General features: G+C 61.7%; 1 protein-coding gene and 1 non-coding gene across 2 annotated transcripts; both read left to right on the top strand.

Moving 5' to 3' along the window:
* The first annotated feature begins 56 nt into the window (after positions 1-56).
* On the top strand, positions 57-163 carry LOC112853069 (U6 spliceosomal RNA). Its single transcript, XR_003222877.1, has one exon. It is a non-coding gene; the product is annotated as a U6 spliceosomal RNA (small nuclear RNA).
* A 5,691-nt stretch (positions 164-5,854) lies between these two features.
* On the top strand, positions 5,855-13,641 carry CNN2 (calponin 2). Its single transcript, XM_086699740.1, has 7 exons — positions 5,855-6,012; positions 10,138-10,259; positions 10,723-10,789; positions 10,885-11,022; positions 11,697-11,813; positions 11,968-12,114; positions 12,627-13,641. The coding sequence occupies exons 1-7, from the start codon at positions 5,950-5,952 to the stop codon at positions 12,894-12,896; spliced, it is 924 nt and encodes a 307-aa protein (XP_086555866.1). The 5' UTR covers positions 5,855-5,949; the 3' UTR covers positions 12,897-13,641.
* The last annotated feature ends 24 nt before the right edge of the window (positions 13,642-13,665 follow it).

Below are 13,665 nucleotides of genomic sequence, written 5' to 3'. Positions count from 1 at the left end.
CTGTAAAATGATTTTGATTTTGGGCTTTAAATAGCTCTGCTGGGGCCCTGGTAGTCGTGCTCGCTTCGGCAGCACATATACTAAAATTGGAACGATACAGAGAAGATTAGCATGGCCCCTGCGCAAGGATGACACGCAAATTCGTGAAGCGTTCCATATTTTGGTACTAAGCCCAGCTCCCCGCGGAGGTGGGCGACCGCTCGGATTTCCCCCAGATCCTGCGCCGCCCTTCCCCGCTCCCGTCCCCCAGGACGCGCTCAGGCGGAGCTCCCTTCCAGCCCCTAACAACAAATACTATTTCTTCCTTCTGGGAACCGGGTGTCTCGGGGCGGTCACCTCGCGTCGCCCAGACACCTGGCAGGCAGGTGTGCACCACACCCAGGAGATGGACGGACGGGTGGCGTTCTACTCCTCCGTGACCAGGAGACCGAAATCCTTCGCTTCCTGTTTCGTCGAGTGCCCTGCACAGGGCCTGGCTAACGGCTCAAGAAATGCACACTCTTGAAATTATTGGGTTCACCCTCAAGTCACCTGTTACTTGCAAAGGAGGGGAAAAAAAATTTTCCCAGCGAAGAGGCAGGCAGATGTCCCTTTGACCTGGAGAGTAAATCCAGCCTGGCTGTGGGGAGGCTCTGTGAGTTTCTCACGTGTCCAGCAGAGGTTCCAGCCCACTGGGCTCCTGAGCATGTGAAATGTAGCAACTTGTTTTTATTAGTGTAATTTACATTGAAAAGGTCGCGTACAGTCTAGAGTTTACTGCCGTGTTCTAGAAACTCACCAAAGCCAGTGCAATTTCATCCAGCATCCACACTGCATGACTAGCCGCTGGACAGCCACCAGCATCCCTGGAAAGCCACGGTCATGAAAATAAAAAGAAAGAAAAGGAAGGAAGGAAGGAAGGAAGGAGGGAGGGAGGGAGGGAGGGAGGGAAGGAAGGAAGGAAGGAAGGAAGGAAGGAAGGAAGGAAGGAAGGAAGGAAGGAAGGAAGGAAGGAAAAGAAAGAAGAAATGGCCAAGGAAAGTTCTAGGTCTAAACCCAAGGAGATAAGAGAAGGACCAAACACCACACCCATGCTTCTGGGCACAGCCGGGAAATTAGCAGACGGGCTGGATTTCCCAGGGTGCCGTGGGCATCACCGCTGCTCGTCTGGGTGTGCTGGTGGTATCGGGCAGGAGGCTGGGCTGGGGCAGGTTGGGAGTTAAATGGGGCTGCAGGGAGGAGGCTCCTGAGGAGCTGACCCTCAAGTAGGAGGGAGGGCAGTGAACGAGCCAGGTGACCAGAGCATCAGCAGAGAGCACAGCCAGGGCAAAGGCCCTGAGACAGGCCTGGGGCTGAACACGTGGGGGCACAGAGAGGGCATGCCTGGTGGAGAGTTCACCCGGCAGGGGGTGGGGTCCTGGAGGACATCTTGGCTGAGGGGGCAGTGGGGAGCCATGGCAGATTTTGAGCAAGGGAGGCTCCTGACCTGAGTTAGCAGGTCCCCCCCACTCCCTGCTTTGAGATGCTGTTGTTACTGTTACTATTTTGTCACAGTATGTTCTGTCTGCATCCTGCCGGCCAGGACTGACACAGGCAACAAGGCTGAAGTGATTGTTTGCCGAGAGCAAGGGGAGCCCACCCAGAAGGCGCCCACCGACCCCACAGAGGGGCCCGACCCGGGGTTCTGCCCTGACGCCCCGGGGTCCCACTCAGAGAGCTCAGGCACTGAGGGGATGGGGGGGCCCAAGAGGTGGCTGTGGGGAAAGGGCCCGGGGCCCCTGCCGCACCTGCAGCCCCCATGCCCGGCCACCGACACCCCAGGGCCCGAGCCCTCAGCCCAGAACCTGAAGGGGCCCCTGCAGCCCCAGGTCCTCCAGCTGTGGTCCCCGTCCCACCGGCATCACCGAGGTCCCACCCCAGAGTACCTGGAGCTCCCCTGCCCTGTGAGCCCTTCATCATTACTCATCCCCTGCATTCTCCCCAGGGGTGGGTCCTGGAAAACGACTGAGTGCCAGGGAGTCAAGGGCAGAGGACAGCTGCAGGGGCCCCAGACCTCTTTGCCAGGTTCCTGATGGACGCCAACATTCCTAAGATACTGACTCGTGTTCACTCAACTACACTTATGTCAGGCTGGCTCCCTGTGGCTGCTCAGAAGCATGTACATGTTAACCTGTTGCACGCTGACAGCGAACCTGAGGGCAGTGAGGAGCTTTCCAGACGGGGACACGGACGCATGGAGAGGCCAGCTGTGATTGCCGCATAAAATCACGTGGCCAAGCGGGGAGTCGGGATTTGAACCCAGGCTCCAAGTGGGGGCGCCGAGGCCAAGGAATTATACAGAATTATACAATTCCATAAACCTGAGGTGTTGAATTTTGGGGTGTCTGAGTCTGGATGTCTTGGGTTCCAGGAGGTTGAGTGCCTAGCACCCAGGTCAGCAAACTATCTTCTGCGAAGGGCCAGAAGCCAATGTTCTCAGCCTCGCAGCGGACAGAGCACTTAGCTCACCGTGTGACACAACGGCAGCTGGAGACGAGTGGGCACAGCTGAGTGCCAATAAAACTTTTGTGCGACACACATTTTAAAATTATATGATTCCCACGTGTTGCAGAGTACTATTCCTTTCACCCACTTAAAAATGTTGGAGGGGCACCTGGGGGGCTCAGTCGGTTAAGCATCCGACTTCAGCTCAGGTCGTGATCCCGCGGTCCATGAGTTCCAGCCCCGCGTCGGGCTCTGGGCTGCCGGCTCGGAGGCCAGAGCCTGCTTCAGATTCTGTCTCCCTCTCTCTCTGCCCCTCCCCTGCTCACACTCTGTCTCTCTCCCTCTCAAAGATAAATAAACATTTTAAAAAAATGATGGTTAAGAATGTCAGAAAATATCGTTATCTCAAGGGCCAGACCAAAAAAATAAATACATAAATCTGGGATCTGGATTTGGCCCCCCGGGTCCAGAACAGCGCTGGCCGATAGAAATTTATAAGACCAACCGGACCCATGGTTTTAAATTCGAAGCCACATTAAAAGGACTAAAAGAGAACAGTGTTAGTAATACGTTTCACATAACTCGTTATCTTGAAAATATTACCATTTCAACATGCAACGTATGTGAAAAATTCCCGAGGTGTTAATTTACACCCTTTTCCAAATCCGGGCTGGGCTTCCCATGCCCAGCACGCCTCACTTCCCACGCTGACATAGCGTGGAAACACTCAGGCGTAGCTGGGGTGTGCAAAACTTACACCAAACAGCAAAGCGCGTATGTTCCCGGGTTGTTTCAAATCTCCTCAGATGTTTTCCCCAAATGGAATTTACTTCTAAGTCAGGATGAATTAAAATCTAGGACGAAGCCTCTGCTCCCTGGCGGCCGGGGGATGGGGGGGCCCTGCCTCGAGCGCTCACTCGCCCCGAGAACTTGCCCGAGAGGGCACGGCGTGGACGTAGGGCTGCACACACAGGCAAGCGTCTGGTCCATCTTGTCCGTCTCAGAGCCTCCCAGGGCAGGGTGGGGTCCCCAGAGTCACTGGCGGCTCCTGGACAAGCACCGGGGGGCTGGGCACGTTGCTGGCAGCCGCTGACCACCGCAGCCCGGGGCAGGGGCCCAGGGGAGCGGCTTGAGCCGCCTCCCCGCCACCAGCCGCACAGGGCCCTGGGTCCCACGGATTCCCATGCCCCAGCAGGACCCGCAGGGGGGCCATCTGGCTGCCCCCCCAGGGCCCTGCCGCCCTCAGAGCGCCCCACCTCGATACCAACAATCCACATTACTCCCACACTCAGCACCTTCCCGTTGTTGGCTCCCCGCCATGCACTGGTCCCCCCTTTCACAGATGGGGAAGCTGAGACCCAAAAGGGAAGGGACTCACCCGAGACCACCGGCTAGGACTTGAACCCTGAAGAAAGGACCTTCAGATGGAAGGAATCGGAAGGGTTGACAGATATCCAGGAAGTGGGGGCCAGGGAGGTGTGTTCCTCGGGGAAGGGGTAGGGGTGAGTCACCTCTGAGCCCTCACAGAGCCCAACCAGCTGCTGGTCACGTGTGCCAAACTCCTACTCATGCTTTTAAACCCCGTCTCCCATGTCCCCTTTTACATGACACCTCTCGCGGTGCCTAGGCTTCCCTCCAGTTTCCTTCATCCCTCTTTCAGGCTTGTCTTTCTGTCTTGTACCTGCTCACAGGGGCAGGGGTGGGGTCTGGGCCTGCCCACAGGGGCAGGGGTGGGGTCTGTACCTGCTCACAGGGCGCAGGGGTGGGGTCTGGGCCTGCTCACAGGGGGCAGGGGTGGGGTCTGGGCCTGCCCACAGGGGCAGGGGTGGGGTCTGTACCTGCTCACAGGGCGCAGGGGTGGGGTCTGGGCCTGCTCACAGGGGGCAGGGGTGGGGTCTGGGCCTGCCCACAGGGGCAGGGGTGGGGTCTGTACCTGCTCACAGGGCGCAGGGGTGGGGTCTGGGCCTGCTCACAGGGGGCAGGGGTGGGGTCTGGGCCTGCCCACAGGGGCAGGGGTGGGGTCTGTACCTGCTCACAGGGCGCAGGGGTGGGGTCTGGGCCTGCTCACAGGGGGCAGGGGTGGGGTCTGGGCCTGCCCAAGGGGTCAGGGGTGGGGTCTGGGCCTGCCCACAGGGGGCAGGGGTGGGGTCTGTACCTGCTCACAGGGCGCAGGGGTGGGGTCTGGGCCTGCCCAAGGGGGCAGGGGTGGGGTCTGGGCCTGCCCACAGGGGCAGGGGTGGGGTCTGGGCCTGCCCACAGGGGCAGGGGTGGGGTCTGGGCCTGCTCACAGGGGGCAGGGGTGGGGTCTGGGCCTGCCCACAGGGCCAGGGGTGGGGTCTGGGCCTGCTCACAGGGGCAGGGGTGGGGTCTGGGCCTGCCCAAGGGGGCAGGGGTGGGGTCTGGGCCTGCCCACAGGGGCAGGGGTGGGGGTCTGGGCCTGGCTCAGTCGTTCTAGGGACGGGCTGGACCAGAGCTAAGGTCTCCTGTGAGCCAGCATCTCCTAGCAAAGGGACTGGCCCAGAAGCCAGGCTGGGGAGCATCTGAGGAGTGAATAGTCGGGTGAGTGGATGAATGAGGGAGAGTGAGCTGCTGAGTAAGCGAATTCATTCATTCCGTCACCTATTTGTGAATTTATTGATCTATCGGTACAAGCGCACGCCGCCTGTCGAGAACCACGTGCGTGCCCGGCCTGGAAAACTTGGCAGCCTCAGCCGTACCCCAGGACATGTCGACCTCTCGTCTCTGTCCCACTGTCTCCCCACTCCCTGTCATCCCTCGGTGGGACATTCGAGGCCCCTTGTCATTGCTCGCCTTCCCCGGCCCATCGGGTTGATCCCCACGTGCTTTCAAGCACTGACGGTGTCTGCAGGGCTTGGCACCTTTGGTTCTGCCGGGAACACTATCCCTTTTGGGCTGGCAAACTCCTACTCATCCATCAAAGCCCCAGCTGCAGCGGCCCCTCGGAGGAGGAGCCTGCCCTAGTTCCCTAGTCCACCACCCAGCTGTGGGAGTCCCAGGACCCGGGTGGACCGGGAGGCGCCTCAGTGTGACAGAGAGGGGTCCCCGTCCGTACTCCAAGGTGCCAGAGTCCCATCCAACAGCGCCCCCCTTCGCGTCCTCGCGCAGAGGGGCAAACTTAGACGCAGGAAGGATGCCGGCGCCGCCTGGGGTCTTCCAGCAGGGAGAGGGCAGGGGGGCCTCGTCTGGGCCGTCCGCTTCCCGGCGGCTCGGACGGGACGAGGGGGGGCCCCTCCAGCCCTGGGGACGGGGCGCCCCGCCGGGGCGGGGGCGGGGCGGGGCGGGGGTCGGGGGCGGCGAGGGGCTTCAGGAAGTCGGGCCGCAGGAATCCGACGCGGCCCGGCCTTATAAGGACAAGTGCGCGGGGGCCAATCAGCGGCGGGGGCGTGGCGCCGGGCCCCGCGCGTCCCCCGCCGCCCCGCGGGCTCGTCCCGTCCCGTCCCGGCCCGGCCCGTCCCGCCGCCAGCCATGAGCTCCACGCAGTTCAACAAGGGGCCCTCGTACGGGCTCTCGGCCGAGGTCAAAAACCGGGTGAGTGAGGGCGCGCCCTCCGCGCCCGCCGGGCTCCCCAACGTGGGGCGGGCAGCGAGCGCCCAGACCCGGGAGGAGGGTGGCCCTCCGACCCCCTACCGCCCGGGGTCCCCGGGGGCACCCTCCCGAGCCCCCCCCTCCCGGCCCCAAGTGTGGGGGAGCGGTCTGGCATCCCCCCGCATCTAGGAGTGCTTGGGTCTAACCCCTTCCCCTAGCGCTCCCCCACCTGAACCCCTCCCTCACTCTCAGCCCCACGGCCCTTCCCGCGTTTCCAGGCCCGAGAATGCCCCGAGGGGACCCCAGCAGCACCCCCCTCCTCATTCCCCGGCCACACGGGCTTCAGGCGGGGAAGGGGAAGGGAGCGGGGCCAGTCCGCCGTTGTTTTCCAAGGGTGTGGCCCCCCCTCAGGAATTTCCCCACCTCTAACACCTGGGGTGGGGGGGCAGGACCAAGGGGGAAGTTGGACCTGGTGGGGAGGGGGTGCCCCTGCTCAGCTGCTTCTTGCTGACTTCCCTTTGTCCCCATCTGGCAAAGTTAAGGTGGTGGCAAAGGCGTGTTCAGGATGCTGGGGGTCCCGAGGCCCGGGATGGGGCCTGAGGGAGACACTGTTTGAGAAAGCACTTGTTGGCTGGCTCAGAGAGCAGCAGACACTTCTGGAGGGTCACACAGCGGGTTCAGCCTACTGAACGGAGAGCAGCGGGTGATCCCTGACCCAGGGAGATGGTCCTGGCCCGGGCCAGTCACTCTGGGCCCTTCCAGCAGGAGGGGAGCTTGTCCCTCCCACCGGGCACCTGGGAATGTGGCCCCACAGCCAGCACCCCCCGGGAGCCTGCCTGGGCATGTGGAAGGCATAGTCTTGCCAGCCAGGGACCGGCACCTGTCCCACTGGCAGCCCGGGGATCGCGGACAGGAGGGGGACCGCGAGGGCCTCCTGAGCTCCGAGGAGCTGGCCTCAGCCCCTCGGACAGAGGGAGGCTGAGCCTTGGGGAACTAAGGCGCAGTGAGCAGGCTAAGGCCCCCGAGCCTTCCTTCCAGAAACCGCGTTCTCCACTCCAGCAATCGCTGGATGGGGTGACCGTTTACACCGCCCGTGCTGGTGCTGGTGAGTGGCCCACTCAGCCCCAAGGGAGGTTAAGAGCCGGGTCTGTGTGTGGGGCTCCCGAGAGATGTCACACGAGCTGCCCAGAACCACACACGGCCTGCGAGCGGCAGAGTCAGGGCTGGAACCCAGACCTGCTGCACCCAGTGCCTGATGGCCACCCCCCTGCGTCTCCCGGGGCGGCAGGAAGTGGGTGAGGGCGTGGCACCCGGCCCGTGCGCAGGCAGTTTCCGCAGACGGAAGGGGCAGGTCGAGACCTGCTGTGTCTGGGATGAGGTCAGAAGGCGCCCGGTGACCAGCCCTCGGCTTGCAGGTCTGGAGAATGGGCAGGGCAGTGACTAGCTTGCCAGGGTCACTGGGGCCGCGCCAGAAGGGGAAACCAGCTTCCTGTGGCTTCAGATCCACGCCGCGTCCACTTTACCAGCTACTTAAGAGGAGGTTAAGACCTCTGGACACCTCTGCCTGGCCCCCCGTGCCTCCGTTTACCCCTGGCTGGATGGCATGAAGGCAGGCTGATGTCCAGCGTCCCTCTGAGCAGTCACTCAATTTCCGGCCGGCTGGGGGGGGGTCTAGACCTCTGGGAACAGCTGGTCCCGATTTAGCAGGGAGGCAGCGGCTACATTCCTGGCAGTTTGCGGTGAGGAGGAATGTGCTGAAGGCCGCTGTCCAGTGGGGGGAGGGGGGAGGCGGCGGCCGCGGGTGGGGCTGGCCGGGCGCCTCTGCCCAGGACCGCGGCCCCCAGGAGCCATCAGGGGCCAGCCCCGCAGGCACGCGCGGTGTCCGGACCAGCTGGCCTGTCTCAGGCTCGGCTTCTCCTTCTCAGGGCAGGGCCGCGGGGCTGTGGGAGCCGGGAGATGGGGGGTGGGCCAGGAGGATCGGGTTAGCGGGCCAGCCTCCCCGCCTTTGTCTCTGCTGTGCTCTGGTCAGCTCAGCCCTGACCCCATGTCGTGAGGTTTCTATGCAGGAACCAAGAAGTGGGGCCCAGTTCAGGAGGCCCTGACGCAGACAATTCTGCACAGCTGGGGAAACTGAGGCACAGGGTGAGACCTGTGTCCATGCTCATAAGGGAGTTGGGAGCAGAGGTGAGAGTAGAAGTGGGGTCTGCAGAGGGTGGCTCTGGGGTCCTGGTCCCCTGGTAGGGGTGGAAGGACAGGAAGGGAGAGCGTCCAGGGCAGGGATCTGTGTGGGCAAATGTGTGCGGGCATCTCAGCAGCCGCCCTGGGGCTGTCCGTGTCTGCCCACACACTGGCTTGGGTCCCCCTGACTTGCTGTGGCTTCTCTGGGCCCCAGCTATCCTGGCTTTCTTGGCCTTGGGTGCCCCGAGGGAAACATGGGGTGTGTGTGTGTGTGTGTGTGTGTGTGTGTGTGTGTGTGTGTGAGAGAGAGAGCGCGCGCGCGCGCTGGTGGGTAATGGGTGTGCGCTGATGGGAGACTGTGAACATTTTTGTCCATTTACCCAGGGACTGTGGAGACAGCACTGAGCTGGGCAGCAGAGTTTGAGGGGTAGATCATAAGCAAGGAGGTATATCGTGTAAAGGTAAAAGCTAGAAGGAAAATAAGGCAGAGTGGGGGAAAGAAGGGCATGAGGAGGGCTTTCCTAGCCAGGGTACTCAGGGAAGCCCTCTCCAAGGAGGTAACCTTTAAGCTGGATCGGTGACTAGATTGAAGGGAGGGACCCAGCCATGCAAACATCTGAGCCAAAAGTGACAGCTTGTGCAAGGGTCCTGAGGCAGTAAGTGGTATGGTCAGTGTAAGGAGCAGAGAAAGTTTTAGTGGTTCCTCAGTAAGTTTAACCTAGGGTTACCATGTGACCCGGCAATTTCAGTCCTTAGAGACACATCCAAAAGAATTGTATGTGAATATTCATGGCAGTGTCCTTCACTGTAGTCAAAGGTGGAAGCAACCCAAATGTCCATCCATGGATGAATGGGTAAATACAACGGGTCCATCCACACACTGAAACGTTACTCAGCCGTAAACAGGAGTGAGGCGCCCACACCCGCCGCCCCGCGGGCGGACCCCGAACACGCGACGCTCAGGGAGGGAACCCGACACGAGAGGCCACACGGGGTGTGAGTTCACGTGTGTGAAATGTCCAGAACAGGCTCGTCCACGGGCAGGAAGGGGCTCGTGGGGGCCAGGGGGTGGGGGGGGGGGTGACTGCTATTGGGGACAGGGTTTCTTTTGGAGACATGGAATGTTCTGGAATTAGACTATGGCGGTGGTTGCGCAATGTTGTATGTTAAAAACTACTGATGGTTTACTGTTTTTTTTCGAGAGCATGCTCAGGAGCCAGGGAGAAAGAGAGACAATGTTAAGCAGGCTCCACACTCAGCGCAGAGGCTAATTCAGGGCTTGATCTCACGACCCCGGGATCATGACCTGAGCTGAAATCAAGAGTTGGATGCTCAACCGAGCCACCCAGGCGTCCCTGAGCCGTTCACTTAAACATGGTTAAAATGATAAATGTTATGTTATTGTTATCTCACCACAATTTAAAAACTGCAACAGAGGGGCGTCTGGCCGGCTCAGTCAGTAGAGCATGTGACTCTTGACCTTGGGGTTGTGAGTTTCAGCCCCACGTTGGGTGTAGAGATTACTTGCAAAAAAGGTTTTTTTTAAATAAATAAAATAGGGGCGCGTGGGTGGCTCAGTCAGGTAAGCGTCGGACTTCGGCTCAGGTTATGATCTCATGGTCTGTGGGTTCGAGCCCCGCGTTGGGCTCTGTGCTGACAGCTTGGAGCCTGGAGCTGCTTCGGATTGTGTGTGTGTGTGTGTGTGTGTGTCTCTCTCTCTCTCTCAAAAATAAGCATTAAAACAATAAATAGACAGACAACAGACAAGAGCGGGGTTTTCCAGTGCGGGGAGAGCAGGGCGCCGTCAGGGCGTGGGGGCGGGACCGGAAGGAGCCGAGAGCAGGTGTCTGTCGCCAGAGGTGGGGGCGTGTCTGAGCCTGCGAAGGGGGAGCGGCCCCGCCCTCCCGGAGCTCCCCAGCTGACCGCACCCCGTGTCCTCTGCTCACCCAGCTCCTGTCCAAATATGACCCCCAGAAGGAGGCCGAGCTCCGTAGCTGGATCGAGGGACTCACCGGCCTCTCGATTGGGCCCGACTTCCAGAAGGGTCTCAAGGACGGCGTTGTCTTGTGCACGTGAGTGCGGTGTGGGCAGGTGCCGGTGGCCCTGACGGTGTGCGCTTCGAGGTCACACGGTCCCAGGGCTGGCTTTCCCCGCAGCGCAGCGGGTCTCTGGTCCCGCTTGTCTTTCGCCTTCTCGCGTGGCCGCTCGGGGGCGGCTCTCTGGCGGCCAACGTTCTCACCTCACAGCCGCCCTCGGGTGGGAGCCTCCGCGTTCCTGGGCCCTTCCTCCCTGCGTCCTGCTCGGGTGGCTTCGGACATCCCTGGGCGTGCAGATCCGCAGACTCGCCCCCCACGACAGTGGTTGCCACACTCTGGCCCTCTGCTCCCTTGCGGGTGAAGATTACACCGCAGGCGGGGAAACTGAGGCCTGGAGGGAGGTTGCTTGGGAAGGCAAGAGTGTGGCAAGAGTACAATTCGTTTCTCGGGTCTCTGAGGCTCCCCTGCGCTAACGGAGGGTCCTGTCCCCCCTCCCCAGACTCATGAATAAGCTTCAGCCGGGCTCTGTGCCCAAGATCAACCGCTCCATGCAGAACTGGCACCAGGTGAGGCGCCCGCGGGCGGCAGGAGGGGGCAGCTGACCCACCACGTGTGGTGTGGTGGCCGGGTGGCCTCACGCTCCTTCTCTCGCCTCTCCCAGCTGGAAAACCTCTCGAACTTCATCAAGGCCATGGTCAGCTACGGCATGAACCCCGTGGACCTGTTCGAGGCCAACGACCTGTTTGAGAGCGGGAACGTGACCCAGGTGCAGGTGTCCCTTCTGGCCCTGGCCGGGAAGGTGAGGCCCCGAGACGGCACCAGGCACCTCGGACTGCGTGCTGGACGAGGCAGGCACGGTCCACCCAGTCACGGACTCACGGTCTCAAGGGAGGAGACGAGGAACAAATCTTTTACTTAAAACATAAAAAACCAACTTTACATCTGAGAGCAGTTTTAGGTTCGCAGCAAAGTTGAGAGGAAGGTGCTGAGATTTGCCGCGTGCCTCCTGGCCCCGCGCGCACGGCCGCCCCATTGGGTGGCACTTTGTCCCTCAGGGGACATTTGTCACAATCCGCGAAGCTCCGCGGACACGCCATTGTCAGCCAGAGTTCATCCCCGAGTCACTCTGGATAGATCAGAAATACGTTACATTTGGGGGAAACACCCTGAGCACAGGAGGATCCGGCCAGCGTGTGGGGTCTAGGGACCAGGGAGGAGCGAGGGGCAGGTGTCCCTGCCCGGCGAGCTGCTGGCGGGTCGGGTAGGAGGGGTTGGCAGTGAGGATGCCCCCAGCCCCCCGAGTCCTTGTCCTGAGCTGTCAGACCGCTGGTGGCTGAGGCGCTGGGTGGCTGGTGGGTGGCGTGGGTGGGAGCCCGTCCCCGTGCCTCTCCCAGAGTTGCACAGTCTGGGCCCGGTGCAAGGGTCTCCGCTGCCCCCCACCCCTTTGATGCTCCCAACACCCCTCCCCTCCAGGCCAAGACGAAGGGGCTGCAGAGCGGCGTGGACATTGGCGTCAAATACTCAGAGAAACAGGAACGCAACTTTGATGACGCCACCATGAAGGCGGGCCAGTGCGTCATTGGGCTCCAGGTGGGCTCGCGGCGCCTCTGACCCTGGCCCGCCCCGGTGGGGTGGGGGCTTCTAATGTGACCTGGGCCCGATGAGCCCCGTGTCCCCTCAAGTTCAGGGCGGGGTCTAGAGGCCTGGCGGGGGCACCTGACCTCTCCTGCCTGCCTCCCTGCAGATGGGCACAAACAAGTGTGCCAGCCAGTCGGGCATGACAGCTTATGGGACGAGAAGGCATCTGTATGACCCGAAGAACCACATCCTGCCACCCATGGACCACTCAACCATCAGCCTCCAGATGGGCACAAACAAGTGTGCCAGCCAGGTGGGGCTCCCCGGGCCCCACCTCCCTGCGTGCTCTTATCCTTGTCCCCACGCGTGCCTGTCACTGAGAGTCCCGCTCTGGAGTTCCCTCCGACCTCTCTGCCAGCTTGCTGTGTGTCCCGGGGAAGTTACCAGCCGGCCCTGTGCCTCACCCACCCCCCCCCCCCCCCCCGCCCCCAGGATTGCCCAGGGGCTCCTGCAACCCTGGTATCTTCGGATCTGCTGATTCTGACTTTCCTGCCACCTGGCATGTGCCAGTACGATGGTCTTGGAAGTCTTGGGTTCTTGGGACGCCTCGGCCCTCACCTGGGGAGCTCCCTGGCCGGCAGGGAGAGCCAGGCCCATACAGTCGGCACAGAGGGCGAGAGAGGGCGTCCAGGCAGGGCTGGGGGGGACCCACGGGAGCCTGCGCTAGGTTCAGACCCAGATGCAGTTGGTGCGGGGGGTCAGGGGTGGATGTGGCCTCCGTTGGCCCGCCTCCGCCGCCCTCAAGCTGTCTCTCCTCCTGTGCAGGTGGGCATGACGGCCCCCGGGACCCGGCGGCACATCTACGACACCAAGCTGGGGACCGACAAGTGTGACAACTCGTCCCTGTCCCTGCAGATGGGCTACACTCAGGGCGCCAACCAGAGCGGCCAGGTGTTCGGCCTGGGCCGGCAGATCTATGACGCCAAGTACTGCCCGCAGGGCCCGGCGGCCGATGGGGGTGCGGTGGCTGCAGGCGACGGCCCAGCGGAGGCCCCGGAATACGCCCCCTACCGCCAGGAGGAGGCGGGCCACTGAGCCGCCGGAGCGGGGCGCCTCCCCACATCACCCTGTCTGCTTCTCGCGTTTTTCTGTTTTGTCTTGTGTTTCTGCTTGTCTGTGGGGAAGGGGCGGAGGTAGGTCGGTGGGCGGGGCGTCCGCCGCAGCACCTCCCGCCAGCGAGTTTCCCAGCAGGCTTTGGGCTGGCCTGGGGGGTGGAGGTGTTGGGGGAAGAAACCTGAGCAGGGAGGGGCCCTGCCCCGTATGGTTTCCGGTCGCCTTTCCCTCTCTTCCCTTTTCTCTGCCGATCAGTTTGTGGTTTCTGTGCCCACAGAAGCTTCGGGCAGTTTTAATGAAAGAAAAATAATATTTTTTGCAGGGGAGTGGGGGGCGGGGTTTGGAGATGGTGGAAGGGGATGCCTCCGAGAAGGAAGCACGTCCCCTGGGAGAGGGCAGGGCCACAGTCCCCAAGTATTTTAGGTCTTGTGAGGACCTAGCAGTCTCAGACAGTCACCCGTAGCCCACCCCCTCCCTCCCCCCAGGGCCTAGCGGAGAAACTGAGGCCCAGGCAGGACAACAGAGTTCTGCCTGGTTGACACAAAGCCAGGCCCGCCCCCCACCCTTCCTCTACTTGTCCCCATTCCTCTGCCAAGTACTGCACAGGGATCCCCACCCGGAGGTCCTCCCTGGGGACTGGCCCCCATCCAGGAGCCCTGGGACCAAGAGATAATGTGAAATGTCAACTGTGGACCAAAGGCAATAAAAACCTCTTTTTAGGAAGAAACTACTGGGAGAGTTGGGAGTCTGC

This window comes from Puma concolor, chromosome A2, assembly GCF_028749965.1.
Source record: "Puma concolor isolate L17-30 chromosome A2, mPumCon1.1.hap2, whole genome shotgun sequence".
NCBI classification, from domain to species: domain Eukaryota; kingdom Metazoa; phylum Chordata; class Mammalia; order Carnivora; family Felidae; genus Puma; species Puma concolor.
The sequence above is the reverse complement of the archived record's forward strand: the minus strand, read 5'-3'. Positions and strand labels throughout refer to the sequence as shown.

Excerpts from the sequence above, each read along its gene's own strand:
- CNN2 (XM_086699740.1), top strand. The coding sequence starts at position 5,950 with ATGAGCTCCACGCAGTTCAACAAGGGGCCCTCGTACGGGCTCTCGGCC. Across the intron at positions 10,260-10,722 it reads GACGGCGTTGTCTTGTGCAC|ACTCATGAATAAGCTTCAGC; the intron begins GTGAGTGCGGTG and ends CCCCCTCCCCAG. Across the intron at positions 11,023-11,696 it reads TTCTGGCCCTGGCCGGGAAG|GCCAAGACGAAGGGGCTGCA; the intron begins GTGAGGCCCCGA and ends CCTCCCCTCCAG.